General features: G+C 37.3%; 2 protein-coding genes across 8 annotated transcripts in view; both read left to right on the top strand.

Annotated features, from left to right (window-relative positions):
• The window catches only part of LOC132139547 (spectrin beta chain, non-erythrocytic 1-like), a 104,664-nt gene extending 103,924 nt beyond the window's left edge, over positions 1 to 740 (top strand). For all 4 annotated transcript variants that reach the window (XM_059547980.1, XM_059547982.1, XM_059547983.1 and 1 more), the window contains one exon: positions 49 to 740. In XM_059547980.1, coding sequence (XP_059403963.1) covers positions 49 to 258 — 210 coding nt within the window. In that variant the 3' untranslated portion in view covers positions 259 to 740. The remainder of the gene's footprint in view (positions 1 to 48) is intronic.
• Positions 741 to 6,570: 5,830 nt separating this feature from the next.
• Positions 6,571 to 17,364, top strand: LOC132139546 (cdc42 effector protein 2-like). 4 transcript variants are annotated; one of them, XM_059547979.1, is made up of 2 exons: positions 6,571 to 6,758; positions 15,994 to 17,364. In XM_059547979.1, the coding sequence occupies exon 2, from the start codon at positions 16,282 to 16,284 to the stop codon at positions 17,050 to 17,052; it is 771 nt and encodes a 256-aa protein (XP_059403962.1). In that variant the 5' UTR covers positions 6,571 to 6,758; positions 15,994 to 16,281; the 3' UTR covers positions 17,053 to 17,364. The 4 variants fall into 4 exon arrangements, with proteins under 4 accessions (XP_059403962.1, XP_059403961.1, XP_059403959.1 ...); XM_059547978.1 differs by lacking the exon at positions 6,571 to 6,758 and adding an exon at positions 7,208 to 7,413; XM_059547976.1 differs by lacking the exon at positions 6,571 to 6,758 and adding an exon at positions 9,480 to 10,073.
• The last annotated feature ends 3,748 nt before the right edge of the window (positions 17,365 to 21,112 follow it).

Genomic DNA, 21,112 nt, shown 5'->3' with positions numbered 1-21,112 from the left:
AAGTCATTCTCTTATGTTATACTGTGACGCAATCATTGTCTCCCTCAGGCTGAGATGAGTTCATGGATACTAGCAATCCAATCAACCCTGTCGTCCACCGAGCGTTCGCCGGGTGGCACACGAGGTCTGATTCGGGCGATGACCATGCCGCCCATATCTCCCAGCTCAGGCGATGCAGGAGGCGTAACCATGCGCAACAAAGACGGCAAAGAGAGAGACCGCGAGAAGCGTTTCAGTTTCTTTGGCAAGAAGAAATAAGCACCCAAATGTCATAGATCTCAACCGAAGGGCCAAGCAAGAGATGGAAGTTTGTCAACACTCAAAAGAAACTGATCAAGTTAGAAAAGGCAAAGGAAACTCATGTTACATTGTGATACTTTGTTTTTTCTTTTTTCCCCCCACTCATTTTTTATTTTTTAATTTCTCATTTCACACATGGATCTTGTTCAGTCTCAACCCCTTGAACATTTGGCCGGACAGTTATCTCTGAACTGAAGGAGTTCCTGACCAAGACCAGCTCCCTGACCAAGATCCATCCCGACCTTTTAATTTGACTAGTTTCCTTTTTAACTTTTCCCCAAAAAAAAATTTTATATTTGGGTTAGATGGCGTTTCTCTACTGTAATGACCAAGGTTGCTATTTTGTCTGTTTCCCGTGATGATTTCCTTTATCCGTCTTAATTTCAGCCTCTCACTTTCTTTGTGAAGGACCGCAATCCTTTTTTTTTTTTTGTATTATACTTATAACTAAAGATTTAATTGTTATCGCTATTATTAATATTGTTTATTTGCTGTTGCATTTTTAAGTCAATTTAAAGTTGAATATTTAAAGAAATTGTTAGTTGGTATGATCTCATGTTCAGAGAAGTCAAAGCAGTCAAAGTCATTTTTCCTTTCATCTACATGATTTTCATTCTTCTAGATATGACTGTTGATTTTCTTTTTTTTCTTTTTTCAAGTAGTTTTTTGGTTTTTGGGCTTGAAAGTTTAAAAAAAATGTATGATGGTTTTATTTTTTATTTGATCTTTCTATTCTCTCTTTCATTTCCATTAAGAGATACCTAAAGTAGGTGTTCTTATTGTGTTGTTTCTTTAGTTCATCGTGTTCCTTTAACCACTTTCTCCTGTTCTCTTCTTAGACCAGAAAAGTGTTTGTTGTGAAGATTGAAACTGAGGTGTGATGCTGTGGGTTGGACTTTGGTTTTACAATTGCTCGAAAGCAAACAGACACAACACAAGAATCACTTGCACAAGCCAACATTAAACTTGCGTCAACAAACAAAGAAGTTGAGGATGGGCATTTCTTTTCTTTCTTGTTACTTTGAGTTGAATATGTAGTTGACCAAGTTTCCTATCGGAATATATTCTCAGGCGTCAGTTTCAGCATTCACACATCGGCGGACACACGCGCATAACCCTGTGCTTTAAATATTTGACAGGGTTGAACCTCTATGATGGCTGAAGTTGGGTTAGTGTCAGTGATGCTCTTGAGGTTGATGCTGTATTTTTAGGTGTGTGTCAGTGTGTGTGTGTGTGTGTGTGTGCTTTCAGGTATATCGGTTGTGAATGTGCTTCAACTCTGAATGAGAAACAAAATTATTGAGGTATTTTTAATATGGACCAAATCGACATCCCCACCCCCACCCCCCCTGCCCCCTCATGGTGGTTGAGAGGATCTGTTCCCTTTAGTTGTACATCAAAAGTTACTACAAATGATCTTCCTTGGAGGAATGTGAAATTTTTACCACATACTTATATAATTGTAGGTTTTATACTTTCAGCCACCAGGAGACTCGCTCCTGTCTCGTAAGTTGCATACACAGAGGCAGAATCAATAGTAATGTAGAAGACAGGATTTCAGATTTACTTTTGCAGTTAAATGCATGATGTATTGGTAATAATTGTACCCAGTGTGGCATGAAAACAGTATTTTTGTAGGATAAAGATTTTTCAGCCTCATGTGATTGTGAGAAAGCTTGCCTTGTGTGAGTTTTTTTGATGTCCTACAATGAAGCCTCTTCCTCTGAGGCGTGTGGAGTATTGAGCCATGTCCACTCTTATGTCATTCATCTCAACATTTCCTTTGGAGATGCATTTAAGGGGTCATCATGAAGACACTGTAAACCGAAAGCTGAGCTAGGTTGTTTTTTTTCTTCTTCTCTTTGCGTTTTTGCTGTGAAGGAAAATGATGCAGACTACTGAACCTTGTCCAGTCCACAAAAAACAACCTCTTTCCAGTTTTCAGTGAGTAGACAATGCCACTGGAACTCATTTTCCACTACATACAGTGACATGAACCTGTGACTCACTCAGAGTAAGAAATTAGGAGCTTGGAATCAGCATTATGAAACATTCTTCTATGGATTGGTCTAATGTTCTCCATTCTCAAGGAAAAAAACACTACGGCACAATGATTCAGTTGTAGAACAGTGCTTTTGTTCACACAGAATACTGTCTTTTAGTCTGAGCCTGCACGTACAGTTTGGGACTGTGCGCTGAATTGCTTCCTGAAATAAGTCAGTGTGTTTCTTTGGATTCGTCTCTCATTTGTGCTGTTGATTTTTTTTCTGTTATTTTTGATCAGAGTTACCTTATATTAAAACTTCTACTTTCTTTTCTTTCTCTCATATTTTACACTATCCAGTGTGATTGGTTTTAACCCTGATTGCTTTGCTAGTTGGCACATAAGAGAATCTAGACAATTGAGTCTGTATAAATTCCGAAGGACTGGAAAATTCTAGGGAAAATTAAATGTACTTATATTGCAATACATGAATACAGTGGATTCAATGGGAGGAGACTCGTCTCTCAGTAAAAGTGTGTGTGGCCTCAAAGTAATAAGCATTAGATTTGATATAATCTGGGATTTTTTTTAAGAAGATTTTTTTCCACCTCATCAAATAGTATTATATTTACAACATTTTAATGCATCTTCAAAAAAATAATCCCACCAAAACCATTTAAAATGCAATTTATTTAAAAATATTGATTCCATTCTTGATTTTAAATCTGAGTTGTTAATATCACTGCTATTATAATATGTTATTATTATTATTATTATTATTATAAAAGTCATTATTACTATTACTAATATAACTACTGTTGCAAAAGCACCTCTTGTAAAACTGCAGCCTCTTTCCGGCGGAGTTTCTCGTCTGTAATACCAAACCCCGCCACTTGGGGGCAAATGTGCTGTGGAGCATTTTTCATTACTGATCGAAACAAGAAAAAGACTTGTTTGTTGACTTGTGTATCTACATCTAATATTAGGAATAAAAACATGATTTGAAAAGGAAAAATGTGTGGCAATTATTCTGATTTAAAAAAATCTATTGATTTTTTTTTTTTTTTATCTATAGATTTTTTTTTTCTGTGAAACAAAAGTTAAATGTGTCCAGTTATCATAGTTTTAGTGACAGTGACAAATTATAAACGATGTATAAACCAGAGTACATGCAGTTTTAGCTTAAAATAAAAAATTTGTATATAATATTAAACTGTCAATAATTATGTATTACAAAATTATAATAGCCTATTTGAAATATATTGTTAGCTGATGCTAACTGGCTTGCTAACAAGCTACCTGATACTAATTTGAGGTCATTTTTAAATATAAAGTTCAAATATGTTTATTCCAACAACTACTTAAATACATTTGATGGAAAACAAAGGATTTGATGTTCAGGACAGAGTAATTACAGTATTTAGGCCACGCCCCTGAGGGGGGGGGCGTTTTACCCCACAGACTATAAAAAAAATAAAATAAAAAAACAGACCTTACTATCTACAGACCTTACTATTCTCATATCGTACAGTTTCAATAAAAAAAATTTCAACCCCTCAGTGCCTGAAGTGCTTTACAAATACAGGCTTTTCAGAAGATCCAAGATTTTATAAAAAAATCCATCTGTAACAGTTTACTGGAATATTAAAAGTGATAATATCAATAGGTAATGTAAAAAATTGAGTTATAGGATTTTTTTTTAATATTTAAAAATATTTAAATATTTAAAAATAACCTTAGGGTGAGGAGTCAAACTCTCTAACCACTAGGCCATGACTTCCCATATTTATTCAACCCTTATTCAACATTGCTGTTTTAAATCACTGTTTTTTTTGTATAGTGGAGAACAAACTTGTCCTAAAACACAATTAAGCCTTTAGAAGCTCTATTAAAAACTAGCTTGAATTAGCTTGAGCTGTTGCACATACATAAACTTGTTTGCCCATGCATGTGCTGACGTGAGTAGCAAATATATAAATTCAGCTCTCAGCTCTCTTAAAAGCTATAGAAGAAATAGTTTTATCACATTAGAAAATCTAAGGCAACATGAAGATTTCCAAGACATTAAAAGTTCCTAGAGACACAGAAGGCAGTCTTATTCTTTAGCTTAAAATGTGTTGTACCAGAAAACCTTTGAGTGTGTTGAAGGAAAAAACACAATATTATAATAAATTCGATCAGATCAACTGAGAAAAATCTGCAATGTACAGCCAAAGACTTGCAAGATGACCTGATGAAAGAATGAAAAACATTTTAATGGAGAGTATAAGAACAGTAGACAAGTATGGCCTTTGTGTTGGGGCATCTTGCCCCCAAGCTGATGATCAATGGACTTTCTTGCAGGACAATCATCTCAAAGTATACATCCAAATCTACTTATGCTTGGTTCAGGGACCAGGCATAGGATGAACCTGAAGGGCCTGTTCAGTTAACTCTCATTTAAAATATTTGGTTGAATTTGAAGACAGCAGTGGGAATGTGAAAACCAAAGATTATCAGTGATCTGAAAGCTCTTTCCGGTGAGGAATGAGCCAAGACTGTAGAGAGGTGACAGAAGCACTTATAGGCAGCGTTTATTGATGATTTTAAAGAATAAAAGATTCTGCACAAAATTTAACTTTTGGGGTTAAATAATTTTGAACAGGAATGTTTAGAGCCAATTAGATTTTTATCATTATTCATCAATGTTACATTCTCGGAATCACTCAAATGTGTATTAAGAAACTTTCTCAAATAGTTCACTGATGCCTTTGTTGAATTGTTTTCATAAAACTGTGTTCTCTGCAACAAAATGCCTTGCAGGTCAAAGGGGTTGAATAATTGTGATTGCGACTGTGTAACTGTGATGTTCTACAAAACAAGCAGCTTTAAAACACTTGTTTTCTTTCTGCTGAAAATTAGATTTGGTCCATAGTCCATAGTTAAAACAAAAATGTATCCTGACTTTATCTTGTGGTTATTTTGGGAAAAACAGTAGGATAGGAGGCGCTTCATACCAAGGGGGCATTTCCCCCGACTCTACCCTAAATCAGGGGATGGGATGTAAATGCCGTGGCAAAACATAGAAACAAATAGAGACATCATTAGCATAGCTGCTGATCCAACAAAGTAAAATTAATTACTTTAACCCAAGCTAAAGAATAAGAATGCACATTTGATCAGATACAACTATACTCACAATTTAAGATAGATTATTCGAATGCTTGGCGAAAGAGATGCGTTTTTAATCTAGATTTAAACAGAGAGAGTGTGTCTGAACCCCGAACATTATCAGGAAGGCTATTCCTTAATATGCTGATTTGCTGATTATCAATATTTAAAACAGAAGAGTATTTTTTTCAGCGTTCTTTGATGAATAGAAGGATCCACAGATCAGCATTTATGTGAATGCTATATATATACACGAAGTTCCGTGATGATAAAAAAGTGGGGGGTGGGGGGGGACAAATCCCCCACGTAATCTACGCCCCTGCCCTAAATATAAGATTAATATTTATGTATGTCCACCACTTTCCAAAGCTCCTGACAGTCAAAGAACAATGTTCTTTATTTGGATATATATATGCATAGTCTTGCCTTTTTAAACATTTTCTGTTCCCATACTGTCTAAGCACAAAAAATACCTCGTTCTCAGTCTGGTCCACCAGCTAAATCTTTGACGGGTCATGAACTTTGACCTTAACCCATACACATCTATGAAGTTTACCATCTTAACAAGAATCAGCTTGCCTCAAATGCTAATATCTCTTCCCTCCTATCCCTCCACTAGTCCATCTGACTTAAGATTCTTGTGCTTGCAGAGCAGTGGTAGATGAATTTGATTTGTTATTTTCTATAATAAGGTTAAATATTTATGACAAATCAGTGTAACAAATGATAGGTGGAGAATGAGATAGCCTACATTTTCAAGATCTTGACCACATCTGCACCACGCAGAGAACAATTTGTTCTGAATCTGGCCTTGAAACTCAACCAGAAAACTTTCAACTGCCTACAGAGTAGCCTACAGACCTCCAAACAAGGCCTGCATGAAATGCCCCTCTCAACAGGTCCCTTTCTACTCTGTTATACACTTGCTCAGTATGCAAATCGCCGTTTAGTGAAATAATAAACCGACTAACAGTCGTACCTCCTCCAGTGCTTATCATGTTTTAAACGTTCAGACCTGATGAGTGTCATCTATCAAGTCTATCAAGTGTTCAGAATCGCTTGGAAACGGAGCACCGATATGTTGAGGCTTCCCCTCGCGCCCTCCCGGGCCCCCGCTTTGTTTTCGGTTACAATGGCGCGTTACCCAGCGACCGTTAAAACCGCCCGAGTGCAGCTCGAGGGGCAGGACCCGCACTGAAGTGTCACCGATGCTTTAAACTGTTGCCAAACTTGTCTTTGAGCCCCCAACGGACTGGTAAAAGATGCAAAGAATGTCGTTACTGGATCACAAAAGCTAACACTGGATCTTCGCAACCGAATTATTGTAAGTAAATTCACTTAAATTAATTTTCGCAAAATTGTGTTTGTTCTTAGCGCGCTGAATTTGACCAAGCGATATGGAATTATGGTTTATTACGTGTATTAAGGGGGAATGTTGCCATGGTATTAAAAAGAAAAGCTGGACTCGTCACTTGTTCTAGAATCTACATAAAGCAGATGTTTTGGCAGTGTGGCTGGGGTGGTGAGGCAGACGTCGTTCATTCAGCTGAATTTACGCTGTTTGCGCAACAGTTTCGAGGAAAGGCGTGAATGCTCAGTTGATTGTTATCACGGCTGTGAGAAACTTGAAGATAACATTCACAAAGTGGAAATTCTGGTCCATGTGGCTATCTTGTAAATCAGCTGCATATAAGTGTGTTGTAATGCGATTTTAGTGCTGATAAACTAAACCGATGCGCATATTTCCTTTTAAAGTGCAGTGAATGTTCAGAGGGAGCTGAGCAGAATGTAGAGTCAGCAAACTGTTGTGCGCGTGACCGAGCGAGCGAGCGAGCGCACTCAGCTCCACTGGGAAACGCTTGCACGAGTTTGATCGTTAGAGTAATCGAGTAAGAACCTGACCTGGAAAAACATAAACAGGCGATTGGCTCTTAAAGCATGATTAATAGGCCTGTAGTATTCATGGATTCGCTATTTAGGTAACAAAAGTTCATTACTTTATTCATGTATGTATTTATGGTGTCATGAATAGAAATTAATTTTCTTGTGATCTCAACATATCAGTTCTTTTCTCCAGAAAAGTTTAAGTTTTTATTAGTAGGCTATTATTATTATTTTTTCTGGAAGACAGTTTTTTATGGTTATATGAATACATGTAATAGGCTATATTGCTGCATTGTTGGGCATTCTTGTGAAGCTCACTCAAGCTGAAATTGCTGTATGTCTGTCAGTAATAGACATCTTACAATAATTTTCTGACACTTTGAGAACAATGTAACAAATTTGTTACGATAGACACTAGTGACACTCTAAACATGACTAGTTTCATTGCATTAATATTTGACAGATACCAATTAAATGGTTTGCGGCTAACCACAGAAATGGTGAGCAATGTGCAGTGTCTCTCCACATGTGAACCAAGGACTTTTGAACTTATTATGCCTTTTGACTGCTGAATTTGCACATAACTTAGTTTGCTTCGTGGGGGTAGATGCATTCTAGTCAAATTAGCCAATTAGCTCCGCTGGCAAGTCCCTTCAGTCATGAGGTATGCTTTTACTCACTGACTCCACTCACAGCTTCAGAAAGAGCTTCCTAAGACTATCTGAAGTATAATGTGTTGCTGGGAATGGCATGCATTGAGTTTCTGCTCATATGTGCGTGTGTGTTTCTATAGAAGTATGAGTTCTGGAATCAGGTCTGCTCTACACAATGCACATCACATCTGGAGTGGATTTGGAGAACAGAACAGAACAGAACAGAACAGAACAGAACAGAACAGAAAGATGGATAAGCTGGCTCTGCTTTCCAATCAAAGCTACACACACAGCAATATGACTCCAGATTGTTCTGCAGGCAAATATGTGTGATGCTGAGGGCTGAAGGCTTGTCGTTCATAAGAGCAGATAAGGTCATAAGGGTAGATAAGGAGATAGACAAAGCAAGAAAATGAAAACAGTTCAGATATCAGACTGAGAGGAAGTGATAGAGCAAAGATGATTTAGCTTCACTCTTCTCTCTATATCTTAAGCAGAACCATCAAGCATTGTTTTAACTAGTATGGAATGAAAAGATAAAGTGGAGAAAAAAAGAAAGAGGCCATTTTAGACAGATTTAGACATGTCAAGTCAAGCCATTGAATGTGTTAATATAATGAAAAGCATTTTAATGTGAGCTGGCACAATCCCTGGTCTGATGAATAGAATTGCACTTTAATCGTTATGATTAGTTGAAGAAAAATATCAGACATTACAAATGGAAGTTAGAAAATAAGATTGTGCGTTTATTTTGGCCTGGAGTCTCTGAACCCACATTGGAGGAATTCCCCAATGTGAAACAACAGTGGAACACAGAGAGCTGTGAAAGAAAAATGAGGAGATAAGAAAGATGAGGAAGTGACTGCAAGTGGGCAGGCTGGTGCGTTTTATAAATCCTGTCTGTCCAGTCTCCTGTGAGTGTCCTAAACTCAGCATCTCTGAGTTAAATTTGGAAAATGGAACCGTTTTTGTTCAGTGTGTGATGTTAATTAGTGCATAATTTTGGAATATGCTGAAGTCATCTTTTGCTCCTATGTCATGTGCACAAAATGTGTGACGTAAATTTCCAATGGACATCCTGTTATTGTCAAAGTGTGAGCACACTACCTTCTTTTTGTTACAGAGACAGGTCAGTTATTATGAGCTATTAATAGGATGCAGGAACAACATTCACTGACTGCATAAGTCACAGGATTGTATTTAGGAATTTACAATACAGGTTTGAAAGAATAAAAAGGAATCTCCATAGAAATATTGAAAAGAACAAGGCTAAGATCCCCCCAAAGGCAGGCAGACAAGCAGTCACTTGGCCAGCTATTGTTAGAGCTGAATGCAGAATTGTGTCAATCAAAAAAAGAGTTTTGTCTACTTTTTAACAAGTTGAATATAAGACCTTGTATAACGTTTACTCAAAATGTCATCAGTGGAGCTTCCACTGACTTCTCGTTGGTGACATGCAGGACTTGTCCAATTATTTAGTCCACTTAAATCAACCACTGTTATGACGTTCATCTGCCTCCACTTTTGAGTGAATTGGCCCAGCCTCAAAATCCACTCAACAATCAATAGAACCAAGTCCCAGCCCAACATTCGTTCATTTACATCCGTTACACTTGAATGTAGATCACAGTATGGAATAAATAAGATGTTGATATTTGCATTTAATCACATATGTTAATTAAAATTGAGTTCCTGGAGAATTGAAAATGCATCTCTGTTTTAATATGTGATGACAAACAGTTATCTGTTTTTGAGTATGTGCGATGGGAATATGAGTTTGAATAAGGAGACATTCTCGTAGTAATGGGTTATGCGAATGTTGGAGGGTGTGATAACCTCCGATTATGAGTCACCGCGAGCGTGTGTGATGCGCTACAGACTCCCTTCCGCTCCGCTGTCCTGCTGGAGTCTTCATCAAACACGGAAGAAGCGGAAGAACACAGCGGCAAACGCCAAAGAATGACCTGGATACCGCGATTATGGATATCAACGTCGATCCGGATCCACGGAGTCCAGTCCTGTGCGCTCTGTTTCAGCCAGCAGTGATGTGAGGTGGGCTTACAGCGCTGTTTCTACTGGATCAGCAAATACTCTCGGTATAGGTATGCGCTATCAAGTGTTAGGGTTATTTTTATACTTCTGTCAGTTCTGCAGGCTTTCGTGTGGAAAGAAATATATATGGCCGAGCATAATTGGTATTGAATCATTTTGACATGAAAGACCTGCGCATAGATGCTTCTTGGATAGGAGTTTGGTCACACTGGCATCTATCTCAGAGGTAGGCGAAATATAACATTTGCATGTGGAGTTTAAATAAATCGCATGCAGTTTAAATACAAAATGTTCTGTAATCATGTAGGAGTGTTTTCATGGAGTTACACGTAATTGCCTTTTCAGATAAATTCAGTCAGATTTTTGTAATGCAAGTGATCGTTTAAAACATAACTCTGATTAGCTCTTTTGAACATAAAGTATAGCAAACGTCCTACTGTGTCCGCCAGTGCTAATGTGAAATGGGGTGTAGTGTTGCTCGTGTGGCCAAATGAGTGCATACTGCCATGGGAGATGTACGGACTACGGAGTTACACTACTCTGCTTCAGTCACAAACGTATCGTTTGCTTGTTTAAAATATGAATGTGTATCTGTAAACGAGTATAATGACGTTAAAAACTTTCCGGGGTGTTTGTTGTATAGTTTTGGAGCACGCGCGCGCACACAGCTTTAAACAGAGGTATGACAGCTTGACCACCGCCTCAGATGTATTTTATTTCATTTCCCGAGTTACATTTTTAAGTTCTAGATCGCAAATAATGGAAATTTGAATTAAGTGCAGTTGAATTGAAATGAATTGAAATCCATATTGTTGAATTTGTGATTTTGATCTGTTCAGACAGAATTTGTGTGTTTTCTTGACAAAAGCCTCTTGAAAGTTTCGAAGGTTTTGAAATATCCTTGGAGTCTGAGTTTAAAATTGAGGTTTGGCTAATAGGCTTTGCGATCAGAGAAGTAGAAACATAACAGAAACTTTTTGTTGTTGTTGTTGTATAGAATTATATTGAAAAAAAGTAAGTGTTTGTTTATTTTGTAATTTTTAGATTTTCTTTTGCATTTAATCTATAGAGGATGAGTGACAGCCTTGGCATACCATTAGTAAAACATAAAAGAAGTGTAACGGTGATCACGCATGACCTGTAAGCTAACCATATAATGGCTCTTTTGTTATTCAATTCAATTCAATTCAAGTTTATTTGTATAGCGCTTTTTACAATACAAATCGTTACAAAGCAACTTTACAGAAAATTATGTTTCTACAATATTTAGTAGTAGCTAGTAGTTTGTGCACGTTTGACAGGATTTTAGAAAAATAAAAATAATAATAATAATAATACAAGACGTAGTCAGCTAGATGATGAACTATCAATATTATTAATTAATAGTAATTATAGGATGCAGTCACACATGTAGCAATACTTGTTAGTTCTGTTTGTTGATTCAAGGTTAGCATCATCTGGGGTCCTCTGAGGGTCAGCATCATCTCTTCTCAGGTTTTCTGGATCCAGACTGGAGCTTGTGTAAATCCTAGTTATCCCGTGGCAAAACATAGAAACAAAATAGAGACATCATTAGCATAGCTGCTGATCCAACAAAGTAAAATTAGTTTAACCCAAGCTAAAGAATAAAAATGCAGATGCAACTACACTCACAATTTAAGAGATACATTATTCGAATGCTTGGCGAAAGAGATGCGTTTTTAATCTAGATTTAAACAGAGAGAGTGTGTCTGAACCCCGAATATTATCAGGAAGGCTATTCCAGAGTTTGGGAGCCAAATGTGAAAAAGCTCTACCTCCTTTAGTGGACTTTGCTATCCTAGGAACTACCAAAAGTCCAGCGTTTTGTGACCTTAGGGTGCGTGATGGATTGTAGCGTGGTAGAAGGCTAGTTAGGTACGCAGGAGCTAAACCATTTAGGGCCTTATAGGTAAGTAATGATAATTTGTAACTGATATGGACCTTAATAGGTAGCCAGTGCAGAGACTGTAAAATTGGGGTAATATGATCATATTTTCTTGACCTGGTAAGGACTCTAGCTGCTGCATTTTGGACTACCTGTAGCTTGTTTATTGACGAAGCAGGACAACCACCTAGAAGTCCATTACAATAGTCCAGTCTAGAGGTCATGAATGCATGAACTAGCTTTTCTGCATCAGAAACAGATAACATGTTTCGTAGCTTGGCAATGTTTCTAAGATGGAAGAATGCGGTTTTTGTAACATTGGAAATATGATTTTCAAAAGACAAATTGCTGTCCTATATAACACCCAGATTTCTGACTGTAGAGGAAGTAACAGTACATCCGTCTAGTTGCAGATTGTAATCTACAAGATTCTGTGTGGTGTTTTTTGGTCCAATAATTAATATCTCTGTCTTATCCGAATTTAATTGGAGAAAATTATTTGTCATCCAATCTTTTACATTTTTAACACACTCTGTTAGCTTAGATAATTGGGAAGTTTCATCTGGTCTCGTTGAAATATATAGCTGAGTATCATCAGCATAACAGTGGAAGCTAATTCCGTATTTTCTAATAATATTACCAAGGGGCAACATGTATATTGAAAATAGAAGGGGACCTAGGACGGATCCTTGTGGCACTCCATATTTTACTGATGATAAATGAGATGACACCCCATTTAAGTAAACAATGGGGTCTTTTGTTATCCCTTTCATAATTTTATCTGCGATCCCAAAGAAGTGCTTGTGTAATTCCATAAATTAAATTGAGTTAGCAGCTATTTTTGGATATTTTGGATAATTATAGTACATTCAATGCTCATTCTTCTGTTTGATTATGAAAAATATGTTAGTCTCTGAGATCTGGACAAAGATCATACCACTAGCGTTTTGATGGTTGTCTGTCAGGTTTGACAGTTACTCTCTCTGTTAAACAAACCAAAAGCTGTTGTGTTTTTGTGTCAGTTTGTTCTCTGCTTTGTCTACCAAACAGAGCAGTCTGTTGAGGGCTTGTCTGAGCACAGCTCCCCATTTACGCTTTCCAGCAGCAACATTGTTCAATTCTGCTCTGAAGCTGATAAATAACCTTTAGAGTTCAGAGGAGCGGCATAGTTCATTTCCACAACGTGAAATACTTTAATTTAGTTCAATGATGGTAAACATCATCTTTTCCAGAATCATATTATTCAGAATTCCACTGAATTGTTTAATATCTATGATTGGACTCTTATAAACACAGAGATATCACAATACCATAAGTACCATAGAAAAACCATTCACACTTCATAACACTCCTCTGCGAGTCTGAACAGGACTCACCCCATTCCTTCTCTGGAAAAACTGTTATTCAGTTGTGGCTTGATTAAAGCCTTTCTGACATCCAAAGTTGTTATCCAAGAAACTAATGCTGACCCACTTTTGTTAAGTGTGCTGTTCACTCTTAACCTTATATCATAAAGATGATGCTGCTGTGTGTAGTTTAACACATTTTTATAGTATTAATTTTGCCAGATTTATATAATGAAGTTAGATCTTTTTGTATTTTAAGTGCCAACTGATCTTATTTCATTCTAAATTTAAGACCGTATCCTGACAAATCATTTATTTCTCTTGTACCTCATATGAAAATAAATGAATTGAGTGAAAATAATCTAACCTAAAATAAAATGTAAGTTGAAAACAAAACATGCAGGTTGAAATGCAATCTAATTAATCACTCTTACCACTTTTCCACCGGGGTTGGTGCCGGAGCCAGAGATCAGTCGGGAACCGAGCTAACCTTTTCCATTCATAAATATTCTGAAATGACCCCGAAACCCCACTGGTCTCGAACAAGGGAACCTATGGTGTCAGTAGTAGATTCCACTACAGACCGCACTTTGAAAGGCACTGATTTCAGGTAAATTAACAACAATTATTAAATATGTCAGTTCAACAGTGGTCGGCAGAAGAGGCCAACACTCTCCTTCTGCAAGAGACAACAGGTGATTCCTGTTACATGTTGGTGATGTACTGTACAGTAGAGGGTTCTGCTCCCTGCCAGTGGAAACACGAACTGGTTCTGAATGAGTGCCACTCTGGCACAAGCCCCAGTGGAAAAGCAGTAACAGTATGTTGGATCAGTTGGGCTAGAACTGATGTGCTAATTGTTCTCTGACTTTGTTTATTCATGTTTCATCATTATGTTGCTCAGATTAGTGAGTCAGCGCACTGGCATCTGTGAAGCATGCACATGTGTACTCACATCTGCATCTCTGCTCACAGTTATAGGGTATCTCCTGATAAAGATATCTCCAGCTCCGTTTCCACATTCCTCCAGTTGTGCATTGTTGAAATGACTTGACCATAATGTTTTCCCTTAAAGGGACACTTCACTTTAAAATGAATGTTTTGTCCTTACTCATGTTCATGTCATGTTAAACCTGTGGGAATTTCTTTTTTTTCTCCAGAATACATAAGAATATATTCTGAAGAACATTTAGGACCAAAAAACATGGGTGACCATTGACTTACAACAGGGGTCTCCAAACTCGGTCCTGGAGGGCCGGTGTCCTGCAGAGTTTAGCTCCAACTCGCCTCAAGATATCTGCCTGGAAGTTTCTAGTATGCTTGTAAGAGCTTGATTAACTGGTTCAGGTGTGTTTGATTAGGGTTGGAGCTAATCTCTGCAGCACATCGGCCCTCCAGAACATAGTTTGGGGACCCCTGACTTACAGTGTATGAACAAAATTAATACTGAGACATTTTACATTCTATAAAAGGAAGGAAGTCATACAGATTTGAAAAAAAAAAACTGAACAAAAACATGAGGGTGAGTAAATGGAATAGAATGGATAGAATTTTCATTTTGGGTGGAACTATTGTTTTAAGGATGTAAATAAATGAATAGTACACAATTATATGATCAAACATTTGACATAATGACCTACTTACAATGTTGCTGCAATTTGCAAAACACTAAACAGTCAGCTGACATCTGGGATCAGTATAATTTGAGGGAAATGATGTTTAAACTCTCTGTAGTTCATTCCCTGAAACATTTCAGAACTTCTCAGAGTTTTGCTGGGTCACTTATGCAACAGCAAGGTGGCTTTTCCCACACTTGAGATGGAAACACTGCCCTTTGTTTTTGGTCAGAGTGTGTGCTAGTTAACTCCCTTTGATAAAAGTAAAGGTTGAAGGAAACACACACACACACCAGGATATAGTTAACAGAACCAGCTCCAGAAGTATGATTTAATGCTAAAGGTATGTGTTATGAGTCATGCTCTCTAGCCCCTGATGTATTGTCACACAAATACAGGTCTTATGGTCTGTTAAACTTTTCAGCACAAAAACATACACACTAACACATTCACTCAAGCGTTCCCATTAAACTGCTGCTGAACCTTTATACTGCTGCAGAGTCCACTATCAGGATATAGTCATCTTTCCTATGTGCACAAGACAAGTCAGACGTGCCAAGACTAGCAAACCCTGATTATTTGCTCAGACTCTTTTCAAATTACAGTTTGTTTATTATGTCTCATTTCTTATTTTGAAACTTTTTTTTTCTGTTGTCTTCCCTTCTCTTAGTAAATCCCACATTGACTTTGAACTGAAGAACCCTTGTGTTAAACAAGTTGGGCCACTGAATTCGAATTTGGTTTCATCTTTTATGAAATAGTTTTTTTTTTATTAAGGTTGGCTCGGTTCAGTAAACAAAACAAAAAAGCAAGTAAACAAAAAGAGATACAGTATATCAGAGTCTGTTATGATCACCAAAACTGTTTTTCAAAAAAAAAAATTCTTATTACTACTATCTACAGTTGTGCTGCTTAATGTTTTTGTGAAAACCCGAATAGATTTTTTTCTTCTTTTTTTTCAAATTGTTTTGTAACATTATAGATGGCTTTCTTTTCACTTTTGATCAGTTTAACGTGAGCTGCTTTTTGTCAAATTAGCAAATCAGAGTTGAATTATAGTGTGTATGTGCTAAATACTCTCTCTTTTTCTCCCAAACTGCAGGCAGACTGGACGCTCAGTGTCTAAAATGATGTCAGGATTGTTGTCCTGATGGGAATACTATCCTTCTGGATGTGGCCTTCAAATGTGAATTTTCCACAAGAAAGGAACCAAAAAGCATCCTGAATTTGTCAAGTTTGTCAAGGATTGATTTTGAATGCCAAGTGCATTGTGATTTTCGTCTCTCCTTCACGTGTACAGTCCATTTATTCTGTCCGCCTTTCCTTTCTTCCATTCACCCTGCTGCAAGGTCTGACTCTCTGTTGTGCAGGAGGACGTGGAGGGTCCGACATGTCTGCCAAGGCTCCCATATACCTTAAACGAAGTAGCCGTAAAGGAAAGAAGGAAAAATTACGTGACATTCTTTCATCTGACATGATAAGTCCTCCGCTGGGAGACTTCAGACACACCATCCACATTGGCAGTGGTGGGGGTGCAGAAGATCTTTTTGGTGACCTGTCTTTCTTACAAGGTAAATTTCACCTGTTACCAGGGCAACAAGGTCACCAGGGGTCTTCCCAGCTAAGTCGCACAGCGAGTGTAAGAAATCCCCCGCCGTCCCGTGATAACTCGCCGCTCTTAAAAAATGTGCTGTCTCTTCCTATCATTGGAGGGGTGCAGGCGCTCACCCTTCCAGCCCCGATGGCCACAGCCCCTCTGACTTCAACAGCAATGGAGACCACTGAGGTCCCAACAACACTGACAATGGCCCAGTCACCCCCAACATCTCCATCTCTCGCTCCACCTCCCAAACCTCCCAGACTGCACCTGGAAGAGAGGATCGTGTCACGGCATACATCACTTCCTGCATCTCCCAAACGCTCTCCACTTCATCTGCACACAAATGTACAAAGTCCAGATCCTGAGGAAAATGAGAAATGTGTGAAGGATAGGGATGAGGCAGAGAAGCCATATCTGACCAACGCTGGCTCTTTGCTTTCCCTCCATCTGGACTTGGGGCCATCGATCCTAGAAGATGTGCTTCAGATCATGGACAACCAGAGGACAGGGACATTCAGTGGGGGACTTAAACCTAGTGGACGACAAGAGATATATACCTGAAAGTGATCAAGATATCAGAATCAAAGCTCGATGGTGCATAAATGGACTAATCGCATTTTTTCTTCATGTATCAAAACAGTTTGCCTTGTGAAAGAACTCATTTATCTGCTGTACAATTGCATTTCCTGGATATTTTGAAATTGCATGCTTCTTATACATATAATCTTTGAAAAAGACCTTTGGAAGCTACAGGATTGGAACCAATATGAATTGAATCGATCATTGGATTTCTCTTTGTTCATATAGATTGTTTTAATTCATCTCTGTTCGTTTTGAACTACAAGCAATACACTAATTCTGGCTACTCTTAGATACATTTTAAAACATTTTAGCAAGCACATCTAATACTACCGGCAGTGTGTATGTACTATTACAGAGCAACATGCTATAGGCCTCCTGGATTCACTACAGGAAAAAATGTAATGTGTAATCGGGTAAAAATGCGCAGCTCCGCCCCAATGATCTGGACACACACACATGCCAGGAGGCCTCTGCATCTACACCCTGGGATTGTAGCTTTCTCTTCTTGTTGGGAGTTTTTTTTCATTGTTCCAAAACAAACCCCAAAGGTTGTTTTTTGATGGAGCAGAAATATGTAATGTTTCCTTTCATAAAATACAAATTTTTTTACTGTGTTTGGTTGTTGTTGAGATGTCTACAATCCCCGAGGCTTTGACAGATGATCACTTTTCTTAGGCAGCAGTGTTTTTCTTCTCTGACTGAGTGATGGGGCCTTAAAATAGGGCTTGTTACCTTTGTATGCCCCATGCATATAATTCACCCCACATGGGTTAATAATACTCAGTGATTCCTGTTCCCAGATTTAGACCTATTAGTATTATTTTGTCAGATTATAAATTCAAATTAGTAACATCATCACCACCAACAAGTTATGAATTTACCCCAAAGTGCATCAAACTGTCAACAAGAGCAAACATTAACTGAAATAGTCATATTGCAAACAACTTTATGATGCTACCTTTGCACTAACTTCAGTAAAAGCAATAAAAAAAATCTACTGTGTTCAATTAAACTCATAAGTCCTAATAAAAAATAAAATAAAAATAAAAATCTATTTGAGATTTGAAAACAATCTCACATTTTTCTCTTCTCAAAAGCTTTGCTCTAAGTAGCAAGTGTTTCTGAGAATATTTTTGTAAGCATAAGGACTAATTACATTACACTAAATATTATCCTACTGAACAGGACCTAAAAGTTAGACATAGAATAAAAAAGATTTTATCGCTAATCATAACTCTTAGTATTTATTTGTATTTATTTTTTTTACTTACCCCTACATTAACTTTTTTTATTTGTTGACCTAAACAGTTCTCAAAGCCATTTTACTCCTCAGACGAGACAAAAGATAATGTTGAATATGAAAATATTTTCACATTTGCCTTTTTTAAGTTTATATAGCTCATATAAACCGTTGTATTTAATTAAGGGTGATCAGGGTTACAGAGGATCTTATGATTTTGCATCATTGAGGCACTATTACAACAATAAAACAAACAAAAAAACAATAAATAAAAGTACAAGACCATTACAAAGTTTAGCATTTGGATAAATATAGATAGGTACTTGTATATAAGTATAAATAGGCAGATGCTTTGTACACAACTTATTAATCATATCTAAAACACTTTTCTGCTCCACCACAGCAGAATACTGTGATCATTCATGTTGTTTAATATTAATGCTATTTTCATTTTGTGAAAAATACAGACTTGGATTCTTACTGGATTTTATATTCAGTTGAAAATGTGATATTCATATATTATTGACATTACTTATTTCACAAATACCTTACATTCCTGACAAAGAGTTTTAACCATGAAAATGCATTATGTTTTTAGACTGGAGGGGAAGCAGCTGTATCTCTGTGAGAAATATTATAGCATTGCTGCCTTATCAATAAAAGTAAATCATTAATTGCTTTGACTACACGTTAACCTCATGTCATGTGCCTCTATAGCGCTTGTTCAGATCTGCACCAGGAGACATTTTTGCCCATGCCTTGGTTTTTATTGGGCTTTTATTCAGATGCTGTACTGGCTGTTAAGTGGATGTTTGCTGCTGTACACACTACAAGACTTACAGGATAAGACAGAAACATAATGGTGAATAAATGTTGATTTCTGATTCATTAGTCTGGCTGTGAAATCTCTCTTTCTCTCTCTCTTATTTGCTCATATAGGTTAACATGAAGGCAGTCAAACATTGCATGTTTCATGTGGATTTTATGTGATACAATATAGATTTGTATACTGAGTAACCTTGACCTATTTTAATAATTTAATATAAAAAAAAGCTCTAGCTAAGACTGAAATTATTATGAGTGAATAAGAAAGAGCAGAATTGCAGGTCAATACATGAACGAATCTGGTTTTACTGCTTTTACCTGTGACACTTTTTTCAAATCTTAGCACGCATGTCTCTATTACTTCTATCTGTTTTGAATACAAGTAATGTCTTGAATTTGCAATTTTGAACCAGTATCTTGTGGCTGAAACCCAGGCTTGTGGTTATGTGTGTTTGCATGTTCAAAGCCCCTTAAGAGTTTGAGAGCGTGTCTGTGTACTTTGCTTATTTGCAGTAGCTCCTCCATTTTCTGCACAGGCCCTGGGAATCTTTCCGACTGGCTTTAACACAGAGCAGCCCAAGTCCCTGACCGTACGATCACAATACCATGGGAACACCAGCGAGAAAGAGGTGGAGCAGTTGGAGAGAGTAGGAGGAAAGGAGTATGGACGGAAAAGGGTTGAGGGAAGGCGAACAAGGGCCAGGATGAAGGAAAAGAGGGAGTGAAGATTTGTAGAAGAGCAGATATATTTGGTATCAAAAAGGAGACCATGGTTCAAAATCAGCAAGTAATTTATTGTCAAAACACGCTGCACTTTTATAAATATTTTATTAAAAGATCAACAGGGTGAGGCTCCTACAATCAACTCAGACAAAAGGAGATCATCATAACCGGCTGATCTGCATTCTGATCTTCTTAAATCTTAAACTAAATTAACGTTTCACAGCATAGTACTGGTTAAGCTGGCTCCTTTTATCATGTAATAATTTCTGTGCAGTCATCGTGAGCCATGCTTTCCCTAGCAAATCCATATTTAAAGAGATACTGCACCCAAAAAGGTAATTTACTCACCCTCGTATTGTTCCAAAACTGTATGACTGACTTTCTACTTTTGAACGCAAAAGAAGAAATATTTCATTTTCATATATTTCATATGAATATGTCTTCAATATTTCATGTCTTTTATTTCTCCAGGTAATTACATGTAGTGTGGGCTGATGTTCTTTGGATCCTATTGACTTTCATTGTATATGAAAAAAAAAAACAGTTCTTCGAAGACATCCCATTTAATAAAAATATGTTCCAAGAACATGTTGTTAATGTTTCTTTTACGTAATGGAAACGCTATTTCTGACTGTTCTTTAAACATTCAAAATGTTCTGTTTTAAAAACTTTGTTCTTGGGTTATGCAAATGATAGCAAAAATGTTTAATGAACAGAAAGCTCTTGCTAAGCATTATGGGGATGGTCTCTGAATTATGTATAAGCAATGTTTTTAAAGTTATTAAAGTCCTTAAACAAACATTCTATTAATGTTACTGGAAGAATGTTTGTTCATAACTTTGAAAGAACCTTGCCAGAACGTTCCGAGAATGTTCCCTGGTAGCTGGGACAATGGTGAGTAAATGAAGACAGAATGTCCACTTCTAGTTTAACTAATCTTTGATCAGACCTAATATGATCAGACCTAGGTTTCCAGTAGAAACTGTTCTGTTGATTTTAGCTTAGCGTTCCTTTCTCTGTCCTCACTCCCATACTAACAGATAATCACCACCCAGGCAGTATCTGAAAACATGCACACATATCCAAACATTTCCATGGAATATGCTGAAAGTGCTTTGAGGAAGGGAGGACACCGAAAAGTATTCACCATGCGCTCTAATACTTCAGTGCAGCCTTTGTGTGTGGCTACTATTCACAACCTGTCACTTAAACACTGAACTGAGAAAGAAAGAAAAGAAAAGAACAGATGAA

This window comes from Carassius carassius, chromosome 4 (assembly GCF_963082965.1).
Source record: "Carassius carassius chromosome 4, fCarCar2.1, whole genome shotgun sequence".
Classification (NCBI taxonomy): Eukaryota; Metazoa; Chordata; class Actinopteri; order Cypriniformes; family Cyprinidae; genus Carassius; species Carassius carassius.
This window is presented reverse-complemented; position numbering and strand designations above follow the sequence as displayed.